Here is a 20,112-nt window from a genome sequence, read left to right on the forward strand (position 1 = left end):
CCAAATTCAGCCTAAATGTTTCATTAGATAACAACTTTGATCTGACGCACAGAAGAACAGCTTCGGAAAGCTACTCAATAGAGAAGGGGAAGGAAAGAGAGACAGTGGACTAGAAAATAAGTGAAAGCCTTGGACAGAATGGAATGAGGCAGAGAACTGTGATGAGAGAGAGAGACTGCATGGTATAGGGTGGAGAGAAAAGGAGAAAAACATCCACTCTGATATTTTCAGAGAGTGATTCCTCACAAAACCAGGACAAAAAAAAGACCATGATTTTGGGTATTTTCACGAAATGTAACTCTGGAACATTGATATTCCCACGTAGAGTATATTAGGCTATTATGTTCAAGAATATATAGACATTTGACTAATCAAAATGTGTATATTTGCTAATTCATATGTTTTTTTATTCATAAATTAATGTAAGACATTTTTTTATTGAAATCAAAATACTACCCATATTACAAAACAAGTGGTGACACTTCAAATGATCATTTCTGCTTAGTAGCACCTAAAGATAAAATTTTATAGTGTCTTAAAATACCACCTTGCATCCCACTGCTGGCTTGCTTCTGACGCTAAGAAGCGTTTGTCCTGGATGGGAGACCAGGTGCTGCTGGAAGTGGTGTTGGAGGGCCAGTAGAAGGCACACTTTTCTCAGGTCAAAAAATATATCCCAGGGCAGTGATTGGGGACATTGCCCTGTGTCGGGTGCTGTCTTCTGGATGGGATGTTAAACGGGTGACCTGACTCTCTGTGGTCACTAAAAATCCCATGGCACTTATCGTAAGAGTAGGGGTGCTAACTCTGGTGTCCTGGCTAAATTCCCAATTTGTCCCTCATCCCATCATGGTCACCTAATCATCCCTGGCTTACAATTGGCTCATTCATCCACCCTCCTCTCCCCTGTAACTATTACCTGGGTCTTTGCTGTAAATGAGAATGTGTTCTCACTCAATTTACCTGGTAAAATACGGCTTACATTTTTTTTTTTACAAGAATTCCATAAATATCCCATATTTTATCAATTATTTCTCAATTATGCTTTTAGAAACAAATGTCAAATATATGTAAACAATCCTTCCCCCAAAGGGACATTCTATGGGTTAAATTGAGTAAAATTCACTAAAATCATGGTATTTTTTTGTCCTGGTTTCGTGAGGATTCACTCTGCTCCTGGCAGACACATGTTCAGGGATAGTGTTTCTGTGTGTGTGTGTGTGTGTGTGTGTGTGTGTGTGTGTGTGTGTGTGTGTGTGTGTGTGTGTGTGTGTGTGTGTGTGTGTGTGTGTGTGTGTGTGTGTGTGTGTGTGTGTGTGTGTGTGTGTCTGTCTGGTGCCTCCACATCATCATATTGATATGAGTCAGCAGTATGGTTTATAATCTCTGTTATTGGCAATACTGAGCAAACACAATATGCGTTTCCAACAAAACAGTCCAGTTACATCACTTGTGTGTGTGTGTGTGTGTGTGTGTGTGTGTGTGTGTGTGTGTGTGTGTGTGTGTGTGTGTGTGTGTGTGTGTGTGTGTGTGTGTGTGTGTGTGTGTGTGTGTGTGTGTGTGTGTGTGTGTGTGTGTGTGTGTGTGTGTGTGTGTGTGTGTGTGTGTGTGTGTGTGTGTGTGTGTGTGGCTAACGTCTGTAGCCTGAGAGATTATCCTAGAGGATGTTTCCATTTCACGCTCTCTTTCTCTAAATCCCACAAGGTTCTCTCGCTCTCTGTTCCTTCTTCTCTGTCCTTACCATGAACTCTCCCATTCTCTTGCTCTCTGTTCCTTCTTCTCTGTCCTTACCATGAACTCTCCCATTCTCTCGACCTCTTGCCCTCTGCCATGGCCTTTTTGTCTTCTTATCATCCCTCTCTTTTCACACTAAGACGTTTTTCCGCCTTTTCTTTGTATCTGAAAGGTATTGCAGGTGTTGTGACAAAAATCTCCCCCCTGCCAGACCCCCCCCCCTCTTTGCGTAAACGCGCACACACTCAATTCTTCATTGCTAAGACTTGCTTGCTAGTTGAGATTTCTTCACTCCAATGTCAGTTTAGCCTACATTTCACTGATCTTAGTAGCAGAATTTTTTATTTGTGTCCTTCAAGGCAGCTGTCAATGATCAAGTTAGGCTACGTTTCATTTTTTTTTATGGCAGTTTGATCGCAGGGGAGGCACTAGTAATGTCTGCAGTTTTCAGTTTGGCTATTTGTTTCAAGTGTATTGGTCTATAAATACATCTCTTTGCCAAAACTTGTCATCTCTCCCATTTCTTATTCGACTAGTAGTTGTTCTGAAATGTTTATTGCGTGCCTACATTTGAATCCCTCTATGTTTAATATAACATCCATACATATTCACGTTGGTTGCCTATCTTGACGTGAAGTGTGTTCTATAGAAAGTATTTGACTCCAGTGACACAATTAAGGGAATTAGAAGGGGGGTACTTTGGCAAGGCCATTTTCTTGCCTTCCGAACCCCCCCCCCCCCCTATTTTGTGTCTAGAGTCCATTTGTATTTTATTCTGTTATATTCCAGTATATTATTACTACAAAATGTATGTGTGTTGACTGTGATCTTGGTAAGTGTGGCTTGTCTGTTTAATGGACAAAATAATGAACTGTTGATCTCATTCATTTAGACGTAAAATTATTCAACTCAAAATATGCCATTCTGTTGTTTTGGACCTGCCTAAACAAATTCACAATGAATTCCTTTTTGATGCTGTATAGTCAATGGATTTATTCAAATAGACGCCCAGCCACATTTGCACACCACTACTAGCACTTGTCAATGGCATGCCAGCATGGGCACTGGAGGTATAAAAGGCATACTTTTTTATTTAACCTTTATATGCAGGCAAGAATGTGGGGAAAATGGGCCTGTTTGAAAGGGGGTCATGTTAACATTTACTTCTTTTTTTTACAGGCAAAATACCGTAATTCTTATGTGAGCGCAGTATAGAGACAACACATTGGTCTCCAGTACGTATACACACCAAGATGTTGTCAATATTTGAGTCAGCTAGCCACAGTGAGAAAACAAACAGGTCAGTCAATATTTAACTGACAGTGGTCAGACCAGACCACGACAGAGAGCTGGGGAAGAGGTGTGGAAAGAGAGAGGGAGATTAATGGGGAGAGAGGGAGGGAAAAAAGTGAGAGAATGTGAAAATAGAGGAATGTGTTTGCGTTCTTGTTTACACCTTCCAAAAACTCAAAGAAGGAAAAAGAGAAAGGAATGTTGGGTAATGAAGGGGAAGAAAACGAACGAAAAGGAGAATGGATCTAGGATTTAAAGATGAGAAATAGGAGAAGTGAGAGTGAAAAGGAAAAATAAATGTCTAAAGAAAGACTGAAAAGGAGAAGGAGAGAGAGTGAGAGAGAGAGAGAGAGAGAGAGGGAGAGAGAGAGAGAGAGGGAGAGAGAGAGAGAGAGAGTGAAAGAGAGAGAGAGAGAGAGAGAGAGAAAGAGAGAGAGAGAGAGAGAGAGAGAGAGAGAGAGAGAAAGAGAGAGAGAGAGAGAGAGAGAGAGAGAAAGAGAGAGAGAGAGAGAGAGAGAGAGAGAGAGAGAGAGAGAGAGAGAGAGAGAGAGAGAGAGAGAGAGAGAGAGAGAGAGAGAGAGAGAGTGAGAGAGAAAGCTGTGAACGATCTGAGAGACAAGGCAAGAAGGGCATTCTATGCCATCAAAAGAAACATAAATTTCAACATACCAATTAGGATTTGGCTAAAAATACTTGAATCAGTCATAGAGCCCATTGCCCTTTATGGTTGTGAGGTCTGGGGTCCGCTCACCAACCAAGACTTCACAAAATGTGACAAACACCAAATTGAGACTCTGCACGCAGAATTCTGCAAAAATATCCTCCGTGTACAACGTAAAACACCAAATAATGCATGCAGAGCAGAATTAGGCCGATACCCACTAATTATCAAAATCCAGAAAAGAGCCATTAAATTCTACAACCACCTAAAAGGAAGCGATTCACAAACCTTCCATAACAAAGCCATCACCTACAGAGAGATGCACCTGGAGAAGAGTCCCTAAGCAAGCTGGTCCTGGGGCTCTGTTCACAAACACAAACACACCCTACAGAGCCCCAGGACAACAGCACAATTAGACCCAACCAAATCATGAGAAAACAAAAATATAATTACTTAACACATTGGAAAGAATTAACAAAACAACAGAGCAAACTAGAATGCTATTTGGCCCTACACAGAGAGTACACAGCGGCAGAATACCTGACCACTGTGACTGACCCAAAATTAAGGAAAGCTTTGACTATGTACAGACTCAGTGAGCATAGCCTTGCTATTGAGAAAGGCCGCCGTAGGCAGACATGGCTCTCAAGAGAAGACAGGCTATGTGCTCACTGCCCACAAAATGAGGTGGAAACTGAGCTGCACTTCCTAACCTCCTGCCCAAAGTATGACCATATTAGAGATACATATTTCCCCCAGATCACACAGATCCACAAAGAATTCGAAAACAAATCCAATTTTGAAAAACTCCCATATCTACTGGGTGAAATTCCACAGTGTGCCATCACAGCAGCAAGATTTGTGACCTGTTGCCACGAGAAAAGGGCAACCAGTGAAGAACAAACACCATTGTAAATACAACCCATATTTATGCTTATTTATTTTATCTTGTGTCCTTTAACTATTTGTACATTGTATATATATATATATATATATATATAATATGACATTTGTAATGTCTTTACTGTTTTGAAACTTCTGTATGTGTAATGTTTACTGTTCATTTTTGTTGTTTTTCACCTTATATATTCACTTTGTATGTTGTCCACCTCACTTGCTTTGGCAATGTTAACACATGTTTCCCATGCCAATAAAGCCCTTGAATTGAATTGAATTGAGAGAGAGAGAGAGAGAGAGAGAGAGAGAGAGAGAGAGAGAGAGAGAGAGAGAGAGAGAGAGAGAGAGAGAGAGAGAGTGAAAGAGAGAGATAGAGAAAGAGAGAGAGTGAGAGAGTGAGAGAGAGAGAGTGAGAGAGAGATAGAGAGAGAGAAAGAGAGTGAGAGAGAGATAGAGAGAGAGTGTGAGAGAGAGAGAGAGAGAGAGAGAGAGAGAGAGAGAGAGAGAGAGAGAGAGAGAGAGTGAGAGATAGAGTGAGAGAGAAAGCTGTGAACGATCTGAGAGACAAGGCAAGAAGGGCATTCTATGCCATCAAAAGAAACATAAATTTCAACATACCAATTAGGATTTGGCTAAAAATACTTGAATCAGTCATAGAGCCCATTGCCCTTTATGGTTGTGAGGTCTGGGGTCCGCTCACCAACCAAGACTTCACAAAATGTGACAAACACCAAATTGAGACTCTGCACGCAGAATTCTGCAAAAATATCCTCCGTGTACAACGTAAAACACCAAATAATGCATGCAGAGCAGAATTAGGCCGATACCCACTAATTATCAAAATCCAGAAAAGAGCCATTAAATTCTACAACCACCTAAAAGGAAGCGATTCACAAACCTTCCATAACAAAGCCATCACCTACAGAGAGATGCACCTGGAGAAGAGTCCCCTAAGCAAGCTGGTCCTGGGGCTCTGTTCACAAACACAAACACACCCTACAGAGCCCCAGGACAACAGCACAAGTAGACCCAACCAAATCATGAGAAAACAAAAATATAATTACTTAACACATTGGAAAGAATTAACAAAACAACAGAGCAAACTAGAATGCTATTTGGCCCTACACAGAGAGTACACAGCGGCAGAATACCTGACCACTGTGACTGACCCAAAATTAAGGAAAGCTTTGACTATGTACAGACTCAGTGAGCATAGCCTTGCTATTGAGAAAGGCCGCCGTAGGCAGACATGGCTCTCAAGAGAAGACAGGCTATGTGCTCACTGCCCACAAAATGAGGTGGAAACTGAGCTGCACTTCCTAACCTCCTGCCCAAAGTATGACCATATTAGAGATACATATTTCCCCCAGATCACACAGATCCACAAAGAATTCGAAAACAAATCCAATTTTGAAAAACTCCCATATCTACTGGGTGAAATTCCACAGTGTGCCATCACAGCAGCAAGATTTGTGACCTGTTGCCACGAGAAAAGGGCAACCAGTGAAGAACAAACACCATTGTAAATACAACCCATATTTATGCTTATTTATTTTATCTTGTGCCCTTTAACTATTTGTACATTGTATATATATATATATATATATATATATATATATATATATATATATAATATGACATTTGTAATGTCTTTACTGTTTTGAAACTTCTGTATGTGTAATGTTTACTGTTCATTTTTGTTGTTTTTCACCTTATATATTCACTTTGTATGTTGTCCACCTCACTTGCTTTGGCAATGTTAACACATGTTTCCCATGCCAATAAAGCCCTTGAATTGAATTGAATTGAGAGAGAGAGAGAGAGAGAGAGAGATAGAGAGGGAGAGAGAGTGAAAGAGAGTGAAAGAGAGAGAGAGAGTGAAAGAGAGAGAGAGAGAGAGAGAGAGAGAGAGAGAGAGAGAGAGAGAGAGAGAGAGAGAGAGAGAGAGAGAGAGAGAGAGAGAGAGAGAGAGAGAGAGAGAGAGAGAGAGAGAGAGTGAAAAAGAGGAATGGAAAAATATGAGTGTGTTCTCTGCAGTTGGAAGTTGTGAGTCATGGCATTGTAAACAACAGGAGCTCCATCCATTCCAAACCAAGGATAATTAAGCTAAAAGGCTAATGGCTCAACCAAACACCACACACACAGCTTCACAACACCATGAAGAACCCAGGTCGTAAACTTTACCCACATGATTCATACACATATACACTGAGTGTACAAATCATTAGGAACACCTACTCTTTCCGTCACATATACTAACCAATTGAAATATATGATCCCTTATTGAGGTCAGTTGTTAAATCCACTTCAATAAGTGTAGCCTTGAGACAATTGAGACATAGATTGTGTATGTGTGCCATTCAGAGGGTGAATGGACAAGACAAAATATTTAAGTGCCTTTGAACAGGGTATTGTAGTAAGTGCCAGGCGCACCAGTTTGAGTGTGTCAAGACTGCAACGCTGTTGTTTTTCATGCCTTCATGGTTTTCCAGTGTGTATCAAGAATGGTCCACCACACAAAGGACATCCAGCCAACTTGACACAACTATGGGAAGCATTGGAGTCAACATGCGCCAGCATCCCTGTGGAACGCTTTCGACACCTTGTAGAGTCCATGCCCCGACGAATTGAGGCTGTTCTGAGGGCAAAAGTGGGAGTAACTCATTTTAGGAAGGTGTTCCTAATGTTTGTATACTCATTGTATACAGGAAGGAAAAAGCTAACCACACATGGCGCGCGCACACACACACACACACACACACTCATAGGCTGAATATATTTAGCATGGGCTCTCAGAACCTCAAAAAGTTCTACAGCTGCACCATTGAGAGCATTCTGACTGGTTACATCACTGCCTGGTACGGCACCTGCTTGGCATACGACCGCAAGGTGCTACAGAGGTACATCAGAGGTACATCACTGGGGCCGAGCTCCCTGCCATCCATAACCTCTATACCAGGTGGTGTCAGAGGAAGGACCTAAAAATTGGCAGACTCCAGCTATCGCACACCAAGCGGTACTGATGCACCAAGTATGGAACCAACAGGACCCTGAAGAGCTTCTACCACCAATCCATAAGACTCCTAAATAGTTAGTCTGGGTAGCTAGGTAACTATTTAACTATTTGCATTGACCCTTTTGGCACTAACGTTTTTGACTCATCACTTACGCTGCTGTTACTGTTTATAATCGATCCTGTTGCCTAGTAACTTTATCCCTTCCTATATGTACATATCTACCTCAATTACCTCATACCCCTGCACATCGACTCGGTACATAGTACCCCTTGCATATAACTATGTTATCATTACTCATTGTGTATCTACAGTATTATTACGTGTTTTACTTTTCTATAATTTCTCTACTTTCTTTCTCTCTACATTGTTGAGAAGGGCCTGTAAGTAAGCATTTCACTGTTAGTCCACACCTGTTGTTTACGAAGCATGTGACGAATAACATTTGATTTGATTTGTAATCAATGCAGTCAAGGCACACAGGCAAGGCAAACAACACTGCACTTAAACAAGTACTACCAGTAGGTGGCGACAAAGTGTGTTTGTTTGCGGTCCTGTGTGTGCATTCCTCTGTATATCTCACCTTGTGTGAGCGGGACAGGTGATGTCACAGGGATGCCGTCCAAGGAGCAGAGGTTCCCACAAGGGTCGAGGATGATGACCCCTGATGTGTTGATGATGATGCAGTGTTCCGCCTCGATACCTACACCCTGGATGGTGATGTCTTGGGGCACCGCTGCGTCCTCACGCCCGATACGGGTCACTCCTGGAAAAATGTATGTTATGTCGTTGTGGGTGAAAGTTGAGTTGACTTTAGATCCCATTTTGGGGGGTGAGTGTTGCATTGTTAGGCTAGAGAGTTATATAGTCAGCTAAGCTTAGCACATCTGTTTAAGAGAGTGTTTAAGTCTCCCTACCAGTCAGTCTGATTCTGTGTGTAGATCTCTGTTATCTCTGCTACCATCTACACCCTGTTGGCTTGTTAACAAGATATCTGTTTGGAATACTGATGAACCAGAGACACCTGTGGTGTCAATGGCTGAAAGGGCTATAAATACACTGTAATTATGTAATTATACAGTAAAAATACCGTGACTGTGTGCATGTGTGCTTGCATGTATGTGTGTGCACTTGTTACTGTGTGTGTACGATTGCATTTGCGTGCATGCGTGTGTGTGTGTCTCTAGTGTTCCCTGAGGGAGGAAGTCAGCTTGGCTCCCTGTCCTGGCTCTATTGTGACCTGATTTCCTCCCAGAGTATCACATCCCCCCCATCTCCCTTTCTCTCTCTCCCCATTTCTTCCTCTCTCACCCAAACTCTCTTTCTCTCTCTCCCTCTCTCTTCCCTCTCCCCATCTCTCTGTGTCCCCATATCTCTCCCTCTCCCTCATCTCTCTCTCCCTTCTCCCTTTCTCTCTCTTCCCCTCTCTCCCTTTCTCTCTCTTCCCCTCTCTCCCTTTCTCTCTCTCCCCCTCTCTCCCTCACACCCCCTCTCCCCAGTAGCAGTCACCATGGTTACAGGGGTTCTAGGGAAACAGATAAAAGGGGCATGGCATGTATGGCCCAATCAAGTATGTGTGTGTGTGTGTTACCTTCTTTAAGGGGCAGTAGGGTGATAGCCACACTCAGTCTCCCACTACCCAGGCTGACCAGATGTGGTGTGGCTGTTTGGACCTTCAGGCATTTCCCTGTGTCTATCAGGTCCAAGGGAGACTGGGAAGAAACATCCACACATTTCATATAGTCAAATAGTTATTCATATTTCATCTTAAAAGTATGCTTGTGTTCTTTCTTTTCATGAACAACCCATTTTTATTTTAAAGTAAGGAAGAATTGAGCATGTAAACTCTAACAACTTATTTTGAAAATAAACTGAAAGCAGCTTTCCATAGTGCTGCTGGTCCAAACTATAAAGATCTTACTCTAGCACCTACTCTAGTACCAGTACATTGTGATGTAGCTGAGTGAGATATCTATTGTCACCTGTGGCTCGTCTGGACTCATCTGGTCTGACTCTGGCTGACAGAGTGTCTCTGGGTCCTACAGGAGAGAAAGGAGAGTGAGGTTAGACTCGGTCAAACACACATATACTGTAAAGACACAGAGAGGCCCAGAAAGCTAAACACACACACCCCAACAGCTGTAAAACCCGGGAACCCGTGTGAGAAGCGGGAATGCCCACAGCTGGCTGATTGCATATCTAGAACAAACACAGAAACGTAAACACATGCAGGCACAAAAAAAGTGTTGATAGGGGACAGAACGCGGTCAGACCATCAAATAATTGGCAATTATATTACTCTTATAGAATTTCCATGTGGGCCGAGGATATTGGAAATGTAATCAAAGTCTATTGGATGATAACTTGTTTTTAACTAGGACAGACAAATTTATAAAGGACTTTTTACGACATAGTGAAGACATCAAAACTATGAAATAACACATGGAATCATGTAGTAACCAAAAAAGTCTCATATTTGAGAATCTTCAAATTAGCAACCCTTTGTCTTGATGACAGCTTTGCACAATCTTGGCATTCTCTCAAACAGCTTCATGAGGTTGTCACCTGAAATGCATTTCAATTAACACGTGTGCCTTGTTAAAAGTTAATTTGTGGAATTTCTTTCATTCTTAATGCGTTTGAGACAATCAGTTGTGTTGTGACAAGGTAGGAGTGGTATACAGAAGATAGCGCTATTTGGTCCATATTATGGCAAGAACAGCTCAAATAAGCAAAGAGAAATTACAGTCCATCATTACCTTAAGACATGGCTGTTTATTTACCACCACAGACAGATGCTGGCACTAAAACTGCACTTAGTCAGCTGTATAAGGAAATAACTGTCATGCAGGTGAAAGAGGAAAGGCACTTGAACCAGACAGACTCAGACACCTGCTCACCACGCAGCATCTGAGGAAAACACGACACGACAGGGCGATACACAATCACAGCACGGTGAATTCTAAACAAGGAACCGACAGGACAGGAACGGAACACAAAGGAAGAAATAGGGACTCTAATCAGGGGAAAGGATCGGGAACAGGTGTGGGAAGACTAAATGATTGATTAGGGGAATAGGAACAGCTGGGAGCAGGAACGGAACGATAGAGAGAAGAGAGAGCGAGAGAGTGAGAGAGGGAGGGGGAGAGAGAGGGATAGAAAGAGGGAAAGAACCTAATAAGACCAGCAGAGGGAAACGAATAGAATGGGGAGCACAGGGACAAGACATGATAATAAATGACAAACATGACAGTACCCCCCACTCACCGAGCGCCTCCTGGCGCACTCGAGGAGGAATCCTGGCGGCAACGGAGGAAATCATCAATGAGTGAACGGTCCAGCACGTCCCGAGACGGAACCCAACTCCTCTCCTCAGGACCGTAACCCTCCCAATCCACTAAGTATTGGTGACCCCGTCCCCGAGAACGCATGTCCATGATCTTATGTACCTTGTAAATAGGTGCGCTCGACAAGGACGGGAGGGGGGAGGGAAGACGAACGGGGTGCGAAGAAAGGGCTTAACACAGGAGACATGGAAGACAGGATGGACGCGACGAAGATGTCGCGGAAGAAGCAGTCGCACAGCGACAGGATTGACGACCTGGGAGACACGGAACGGACCAATGAACCGCGGAGTCAACTTACGAGAAGCTGTCGTAAGAGGAAGGTTGCGAGTGGAAAGCCACACTCTCTGGCCGCAACAATACCTTGGACTCTTAATCCTGCGTTTATTGGCGGCTCTCACAGTCTGTGCCCTGTAACGGCAAAGTGCAGACCTCACCCTCCTCCAGGTGCGCTCACAACGTTGGACAAACGCTTGAGCGGAGGGAACGCTGGACTCGGCAAGCTGGGATGAGAACAGAGGAGGCTGGTAACCCAGACTACTCTGAAACGGAGATAACCCGGTAGCAGACGAAGGAAGCGAATTGTGAGCGTATTCTGCCCAGGGGAGCTGTTCTGCCCAAGACGCAGGGTTTCTGAAAGAAAGGCTGCGTAGTATGCGACCAATCGTCTGATTGGCCCTCTCTGCTTGACCGTTAGACTGGGGATGAAACCCGGAAGAGAGACTGACGGACGCACCAATCAAACGACAGAACTCCCTCCAAAACTGTGACGTGAATTGCGGGCCTCTGTCTGAAACGGCGTCTAACGGGAGGCCATGAATTCTGAATACATTCTCGATAATGATTTGTGCCGTCTCCTTAGCGGAAGGAAGTTTAGCGAGGGGAATGAAATGTGCCGCCTTAGAACCTATCGACAACCGTAAGAATCACAGTCTTCCCCGCAGACAAAGGCAGACCGGTAATGAAGTCTAGGCGATGTGAGACCATGGTCGAGAAGGAATGGGGAGCGGTCTGAGACGACCGGGAGGAGAGTTACCCGACTTAGTCTGCGCGCAGTCCGAACAAGCAGCCACGAAACGGCGCGTGTCACGCTCCTGAGTCGGCCACCAAAAGCGCTGGCGAATAGACGCAAGAGTGCCTCGAACACCGGGATGACCAGCTAACTTGGCAGAGTGAGCCCACTGAAGAACAGCCAGACGAGTGGAAACAGGAACGAAAAGGAGGTTACTAGGACAAGCGCGCGGCGACGCAGTGTGCGTGAGTGCTTGCTTAACCTGTCTTTCAATTCCCCAGACTGTTAACCCGACAACACGCCCATAAGGAAGAATCCCCTCGGGATCAGTAGAAGCCACAGAAGAACTAAACAGACGGGATAAGGCATCAGGCTTGGTGTTCTTGCTACCCGGACGGTAAGAAATCACAAACTCGAAACGAGCGAAAAACAACGCCCAACGAGCTTGACGGGCATTAAGTCGTTGGCAGAACGGATGTACTCAAGGTTCTTATGGTCTGTCCAAACGACAAAAGGAACGGTCGCCCTCCAACCACTGTCGCCATTCGCCTAGGGCTAAGCGGATGGCGAGCAGTTCACGGTTACCCACATCATAGTTGCGCTCAGATGGCGACAGGCGATGAGAAAAATAAGCGCAAGGATGAACCTTATCGTCAGACTGGAAGCGCTGGGATAGAATGGCTCCCACGCCTACCTCTGAAGCGCCAACCTCGACAATGAATTGTCTAGTGACGTCAGGAGTAACGAGGATAGGAGCGGACGTAAAACGTTCTTTTAGAAGATCAAAAGCTCCTGGGCGGAACCGGACCACTTAAAACACGTCTTGACAGAAGTAAGAGCTGTGAGAGGGGCAGCAACTTGACCGAAATTACGAATGAAACGCCGATAGAAATTAGCGAAACCTAAAAAGCGCTGCAACTCGACACGTGACCTTGGAACGGGCCAATCACTGACAGCTTGACCTTAGCGGAATCCATCTGAATGCCTTCAGCGGAAATAACGGAACCGAGAAAAGTAACGGAGGAGACATGAAAAGAGCACTTCTCAGCCTTTACGTAGAGACAATTCTCTAAAAGGCGCTGTAGAACACGTCGAACGTGCTGAACATGAATCTCGAGTGACGGAGAAAAATCAGGATATCGTCAAGATAGACAAAAACAAAGATGTTCAGCATGTCTCTCAGAACATCATTAACTAATGCCTGAAAACAGCTGGCGCATTGGCGAGACCGAACGGCAGAACCCGGTACTCAAAATGCCCTAACGGAGTGTTAAACGCCGTTTTCCACTCGTCCCCCTCTCTGATGCGCACGAGATGGTAAGCGTTACGAAGGTCCAACTTAGTAAAGCACCTGGCTCCCTGCAGAATCTCGAAGGCTGATGACATAAGGGGAAGCGGATAACGATTCTTAACCGTTATGTCATTCAGCCCTCGATAATCCACGCAGGGGCGCAGAGTACCGTCCTTCTTCTTAACAAAAAGAACCCCGCCCGCGGAGAGGAAGAAGGCACTATGGTACCGGCGTCAAGAGACACAGACAAATAATCCTCGAGAGCCTTACGTTCGGGAGCCGACAGAGAGTATAGTCTACCCCGAGGAGTGGTCCCCGGAAGGAGATCAATACTACAATCATACGACCGGTGAGGAGGAAGGAGTTGGCTCGGGACCGACTGAAGACCGTGCGCAGATCATGATATTCCTCCGGCACTCCTGTCAAATCGCCAGGTTCCTCCTGAGAAGTAGGGACAGAAGAAACGGGAGGGATGGCAGACATTAAACACTTCACATGACAAGAAACGTTCCAGGATAGGATAGAATTACTAGACCAATTAATAGAAGGATTATGACATACTAGCCAGGGATGACCCAAAACAACAGGTGTAAACGGTGAACGGAAAATCAAAAAAGAAATAGTCTCACTGTGGTTACCAGATACTGTGAGGGTTAAAGGTAGTGTCTCAAATCTGATACTGGGAAGATGACTACCATCTAAGGCGAACATGGGCGTAGGCTTCTCTAACTCTCTGAAAGGAATGTCATGTTTCCGAACCCATGCTTCGTCCATGAAACAACCCTCAGCCCCAGAGTCTATCAAGGCACTACATGTAGCACCCGAACCGGTCCAGCGTAGATGGACCGACAAAGTAGTACAGGATTTTGATGGAGAGACTTGAGTAGTTGCGCTCACCTGTAGCCCTCCGCTTACAGATGAGCTCTGGCTTTTACTGGACATGAATTAACAAAATGTCCAGCAACTCCGCAATAGAGGCACAGGCGGTTGGTGATCCTCCGTTCCCTCTCCTTAGTCGAGATGCGAATCCCTCCCAGCTGCATGGGCTCAGTCTCTGAGCCAGAGGAGGGAGATGGTTGCGATGCGGAGCAGGGAAACACCGTTGATGCGAGCTCTCTTCCACGAGCCCGGTGACGAAGATCTACCCGTCGTTCTATGCGGATGGCGAGAGCAATCAAAGAGTCCACATCTGAAGGAACCTCCCGGGAGAGAATCTCATCCTTAACCACTGCGTGGAGTCCCTCCAGAAAACGAGCGAGCAGCGCCGGCTCGTTCCACTCACTAGAGGCAGCAAGAGTGCGAAACTCAATAGAATAATCCGTTATGGACCGTTCACCTTGGCATAAGGAAGCCAGGGCCCTAGAAGCCTCCCTACCAAAAACTGAACGGTCAAAAACCCGAATCATCTCCTCTTTAAAGTTCTGGAACTTGTTAGAGCAATCAGCCCTTGCCTCCCAGATAGCTGTGCCCCATTCTCGAGCCCGGCCAGTAAGGAGTGAAATGACGTAAGCAACCCGAGCTCTCTCTAGAGTATGTGTTGGGTTGGAGAGAGAACACAATCTCACACTGCGTGAGAAAGGAGCGGCACTCAGTGGGCTGCCCGGAGTAGCAAGGTGGGTTATTAACCCTAGGTTCTGGAGGCTCGGCAGGCCAGGAAGTAACAGGTGGCACGAGACGTAGACTCTGGAACTGTCCAGAGAGGTCGGAAACCTGAGCGGCCAGGTTCTCCACGGCATGGCGAGCAGCAGACAATTCCTGCTCGTGTCTGCCGAGCATGGCTCCTTGGATCTCGACGGCAGTGTAACGAGCGTCTGAAGTCGCTGGGTCCATTCCTTGGTCGGTTCCTTCTGTCATGCAGGTGAAAGAGGACCCAAAAGCGACTTGGCGAAAACAGAGTCTTTAATCCAGTAAAGTAAATACAAACAAAAAAACACAACTTTCACTCGAAATGACGAGGACAAACTGAGACTCGATCTTGAACAGCAGGTGAACAGCAGGTTGCCTCGGGAAGGCACTTGAACCAGACAGACTCAGACACCTGCTCACCACGCAGCATCTGAGGAAAACACGACACGACAGGGCGATACACAATCACAGCACGGTGAATTCTAAACAAGGAACCGACAGGACAGGAACGGAACACAAAGGAAGAAATAGGGACTCTAATCAGGGGAAAGGATCGGGAACAGGTGTGGGAAGACTAAATGATTGATTAGGGAATAGGAACAGGGAACGGAACGATAGAGAGAAGAGAGAGCGAGAGAGTGAGAGAGGGAGGGGGAGAGAGAGGGATAGAAAGAGGGAAAGAACCTAATAAGACCAGCAGAGGTGGCATTCGTCTGTTCGTTTCTCCTGCCTAAATAAAGTGTGCGCCTGTTCACAACTCTTCGGTTACTAGTCCAACACTCTATCCACTAGGCTACCCTGCCATCCCTGCAATAAGTGCATCAAAGACGTCGTCCCCACAGTGACTATACGTACATACCCCAACCAGAAGCCATGGATTACAGGCAACATTCACACAGAGCTAAAGGGCAGAGCTACCGCTTTCAAGGTGCGGGACTTTCAAGGTGCGGTACTAACCCGGAAGCTTACAAGAAATCCTGCTATGACCTGCAAGGAACCATCAAACAGGCAAGGCGTCAATACAGGGCTAAGATTGAATCATACTACACCGGCTCCGACGCTCATCTTATGTGGCAGGGCTAGCAAACTATTACAGACTACAAAGTGACATGAGCCTACCAGACGAGCTAAATCACTTCTATGTTCGCTTCGAGGCAAGCAACACTGAGGCATGCATGAGAGCATCAGCTGTTCCGGACGACTGTGTGATCACGCTCTCCATAGCCGACTTGAGTAAGACCTTTAAACAGGTTAACAGACACAAGGCTGTGGGGCCAGACGGATTACCAGGACGTGTGCTCTGGGCATGTGCTGACCAACTGGCAGGTGTCTTCACCGACATTTTCAACATGTCCCTGATTGAGTCTGTAATACCAACATGTTTCAAGCAGACCCCCATAGTCCCTGTGCCCAAGAACACAAAGGCAACCTGCCTAAATGACTACAGACCCGTAGCACTCACGTCCGTAGCCATGAAGTGCTTTGAAAGGCTGGTAATGGCTCACATCAACACCATTATCCCAGAAACCCTAGACCCCACTCCAATTTGCATACCACCCAAACAGATCCACAGATGATGCAATCTCTATTGCACTCCACACTGCCCTTTCACACCTGGACAAAAGGAACACTGACGTGAGAATGCTATATGGCGTTCAACACCATAGTACCCTCAAAGCTCATCACTAAGCTAAGGATCCTGAGACTAAACACCTCCCTCTGCAACTGGATCCTGGACTTCCTGACGGGCTGACCCTAGGTGGTGAGGGTAGGTAGTAACACATCTGCCACACTGATTCTCAACACTGGAGCCCCCCAGTGGTGTGTGCTCAGTCCTCTCCTGATCTCCCTGTTCCCCCACGACTGCATGGCCAGGCATGACTCCAACACTATCATTAAGTTTGCAGACGACACAACAGTGGTAGGCCTCATTACCGACAACGACAAGACAGCCTATAGGGAAGAGGTCAGAGACCTGGCCGGGTGGTGCCAGAATAACAACCTATCCCTCAACATAACCAAGACTAAGGAGATGATTGTGGACTACATGAAAAGCAGGCCCGAGCACACCCCCATTCTCATCGACGGGGCTGTAGTGGAGCAGGTTGAGAGCTTCAAGTTCCTTGGTGTCCACATCAACAACAAGCTAGAATGGTCCAAACACACCAAGACAGTCATGAAGAGAGCATGACAAAACCTATTCCCCCTCAGGAAACTAAAAAGATTTGGCATGGGTCCTGAGATCCTCAAAAGGTTCTACAGCTGCAACATCGAGAGCATCCTGACTGGTTGCATCACTGCCTGGTACGGCAATTGCTCGGCCTCCGACCGCAACTACAGAGGGTAGTGCGTACGGCCCAGGACATCACTGGGGCTAAGCGGCCTGCCATCCATGCTTCACATGTAACAGACACATTTCAACTGTTCAGAGGAGACTGCGTGAATCAGGCCTTTATGGTCAAATTACTGCAAAGAAACCACTACTAAAGGACACCAATAAGAAGAAGAGACTTGCTTGGGCCAAGAAACACGAGCAATGGACATTAGACATGTGGAAATCTGTCCTTTGGTCTGATGAGTCCAAATTTAAGATTTTTGGTTCCAACTGCTGTGTTTTTGTGAGACGCAGAGTAGGTGATCTCAGCATGTGTGGTTCCCACTGTGAAGCGTGGAGGAGTGATGGTGTGGGGGTGCTTTGCTGTTGACACTGTCAGTGATTTATTTAGAATTCAAGGCACACTTAAAACCTCATTGGGATAGGCGTGCCGCTAGCTGGACACCGCGACAATATCCGGTGAAATTGATAATATAAATATTTAACTTTCATAAAATCACAAGTGCAATACATCAAAATAAAGCTTAACTTGTTGTTAATCCAGCCACCATGTCAGATTTCAAAAAGGCTTCACGGCGAAAGCAAACCATGCGATTATCTGAGGACAGCGCCCACATACCAACACATGAAAAACATATTTCAACCAGGCAGGTGCGACACGAAAGTCCGAAATAGCGATATAAAAAATGCCTTACCTTTGATGATATTCTTCTGTTGGCACTCGAAAAGGTCCCAGTTATATCACAAATGGTCCTTTTGTTCAATAATGTCCCACTTTATATCTAGAAAAACTCAGTTTAGCTGGCGCGCTTCAGTCAATAATCCACTCCAATTCCCTCCATCAAAATGCATACAAAATGGATCCGTTACTAATACATTTTTCCAAACAAGTTAAACAATGTTTATAATCAAACCTTAGGTATCCTAATACGCAAATAAATGATCAAATTTAAGACGGAGAATAGTATGTTCATTACCGGAGATATATAAGAAAGAACGCGCTTTCCTCCACGAGCTTGGAAACACTACAGCCAAAATGGGAGCCACCAGACCAAAACCAGCCTGAAACTCTTTCTAAAGACTGTTGAAATCTATTGGAAGCCCTAGGAACTGTAATTTGGGAGGACTTGGGCTTATAATTGTAATACTAGCCATTGAAAACAGTGGTAAGATGAACATTTGTTGGGGGGGGGGGTATGGTTTGTCCTCTGGGTTTCGCCTGCCATATCAGGTCTGTTATACTCACAGACATAATTTTTACAGTTTTAGAAACTTTAGAAAACACTCTATCTAAATCTACCAATTATATGCATATCCTAGCTTCTGGGCCTGAGAAACAGGCAGTTTACTTTGGGCATGCTTTTCATCCGGATGTGAAAAAACTGCCCCGTATCCCAATGAAGTTTTAACCAGCATGGCTACCACAGCATTCTGCAGCGATACGCCATCCCATATGGTTTGCGCTTAGTGGGACTATCATTTGTTTTTCAACAGGAAAATGACACAATACACCTCCAGGCTGTGTAAAGGCTTTTTGACAAAGAAGGAGAGTGATGGAGTGCTGCATCAGATGACCTGGCCTCTACAGTCACCCAACCTCAACCCAATTGAAATGGTTTGGGATGAGTTGGACCGCAGAGTGAAGGAAAAGCAGCCAACAAGTGCTCAGCATATGTGGAAACTCCTTCAATATTGTTTGGCATTCCAACAAGCTGGTTGAGAGAATGCAAAGTGTGTCACACCCTGATCTGTTTCACCTGTCTTTGTGCTTGTCTCTACCCCCCTGCACGTGTCGCCCATCTCCCCCATTATCCTCTGTGTATTTACACCTGTGTTCTCTGTTTGTCTGTTGCCAGTTCGTTTTGTTTCGTGAAACCTACAAGAGTTTCTTTCCCTGCTCCTGTCTGTTCTTGCTCCTGTTTTCTAGTCCTTCCCAGTTTTAACCGTTCTGTCTGGACCTGACCTTGAGACTGCCTGCCGTTCTGGACCTTTTGCACCCTCTCTAGATTATTGACCTCTGCCTACCTTTGAACTGTCGTTCGCCTGTCCCATACTAGAAATAAGCTTTTGTTTCTTTGACACTGTCTGCATCTGGGTCATACCTGAAACCTGATAAATGTGTGCAAAGCTGTCATCAAGGCAAAGGGTGGCTACTTTGAGGAATCGAAAATATATTTTGATTTGTTTAACACTTATTTGGTTACTACATGGTTCCATGTCTGTAATTTCATAGTTTTGATGTCTTCACTATTATTCTGCAACGTAGAAAATAGTACAAATAAAGAAAAACCCTTGAATGAGTAGATTTGTCCAAACTTTTGACTTGTACTGTGTGTATATAAAGCAAAAAAAGAAACGTCCTCTCACTGTCAACTGCGTTTATTTTCAGCAAACTTAACATGTGCAAATATTTGTATGAACATAACAAGATTCAACAACTGAGACATAAACTGTACATGGTCCACAGACATGTGACTAACAGAAATGGAATAACGTGTCCCTGAAAAAAGGGGGGGGTGAGAATCAAAAGTAACAGTCAGTGTCTGGTGTGGCCACCAGCTGCATTAAGTACTGAAGTGCATCTCCTCCTCATGGACTGCACCAGATTTGCCAGTTCTTGCTGTGAGATGTTACCCCACTCATCCCTCAAGGCACCTGCAAGTTCCGGACATTTCTGTGGGGAATGGCCCTAGCCCTCACCCTCCGATCCAACAGGTTCCAGATGTGCTCAATGGGATTGAGATCCGAGCTCTTCGCTGGCCATGGCAGAACACTGACATTCTGGAGGGTCATGTCAGAATGAGGAAGGGTCTTCCCTGTAACGCACAGCATTGAGACTACCTGCAATGACAACAAGCTCAGTCCGATGATGCAGTGACACACCGCCCCAGACCATGACAGACCC

At 45.3% G+C, this 20,112-nt stretch overlaps 1 protein-coding gene across 7 annotated transcripts in view; it reads right to left on the minus strand.

Moving 5' to 3' along the window:
- Window positions 1-20,112, minus strand: part of phldb2b (pleckstrin homology-like domain, family B, member 2b) — a 59,158-nt gene that overhangs the window by 29,166 nt on the left and 9,880 nt on the right. For 6 of the 7 annotated variants that reach the window (XM_046292588.1, XM_046292591.1, XM_046292589.1 and 3 more), the window contains exons 2-5: window positions 9,731-9,798; window positions 9,582-9,638; window positions 9,191-9,311; window positions 8,183-8,365 (exon numbers count right to left, since the gene is read on the minus strand). In XM_046292588.1, the coding sequence (XP_046148544.1) occupies window positions 8,183-8,365; window positions 9,191-9,311; window positions 9,582-9,638; window positions 9,731-9,796 (427 nt within the window). In that variant the 5' untranslated portion in view covers window positions 9,797-9,798. The remainder of the gene's footprint in view (window positions 1-8,182; window positions 8,366-9,190; window positions 9,312-9,581; window positions 9,639-9,730; window positions 9,799-20,112) is intronic. The other variant, XM_046292586.1, reaches the window with a different exon arrangement.

Source organism: Oncorhynchus gorbuscha, linkage group LG12, assembly GCF_021184085.1.
Source record: "Oncorhynchus gorbuscha isolate QuinsamMale2020 ecotype Even-year linkage group LG12, OgorEven_v1.0, whole genome shotgun sequence".
In the NCBI taxonomy this organism is placed as follows: Eukaryota; Metazoa; Chordata; class Actinopteri; order Salmoniformes; family Salmonidae; genus Oncorhynchus; species Oncorhynchus gorbuscha.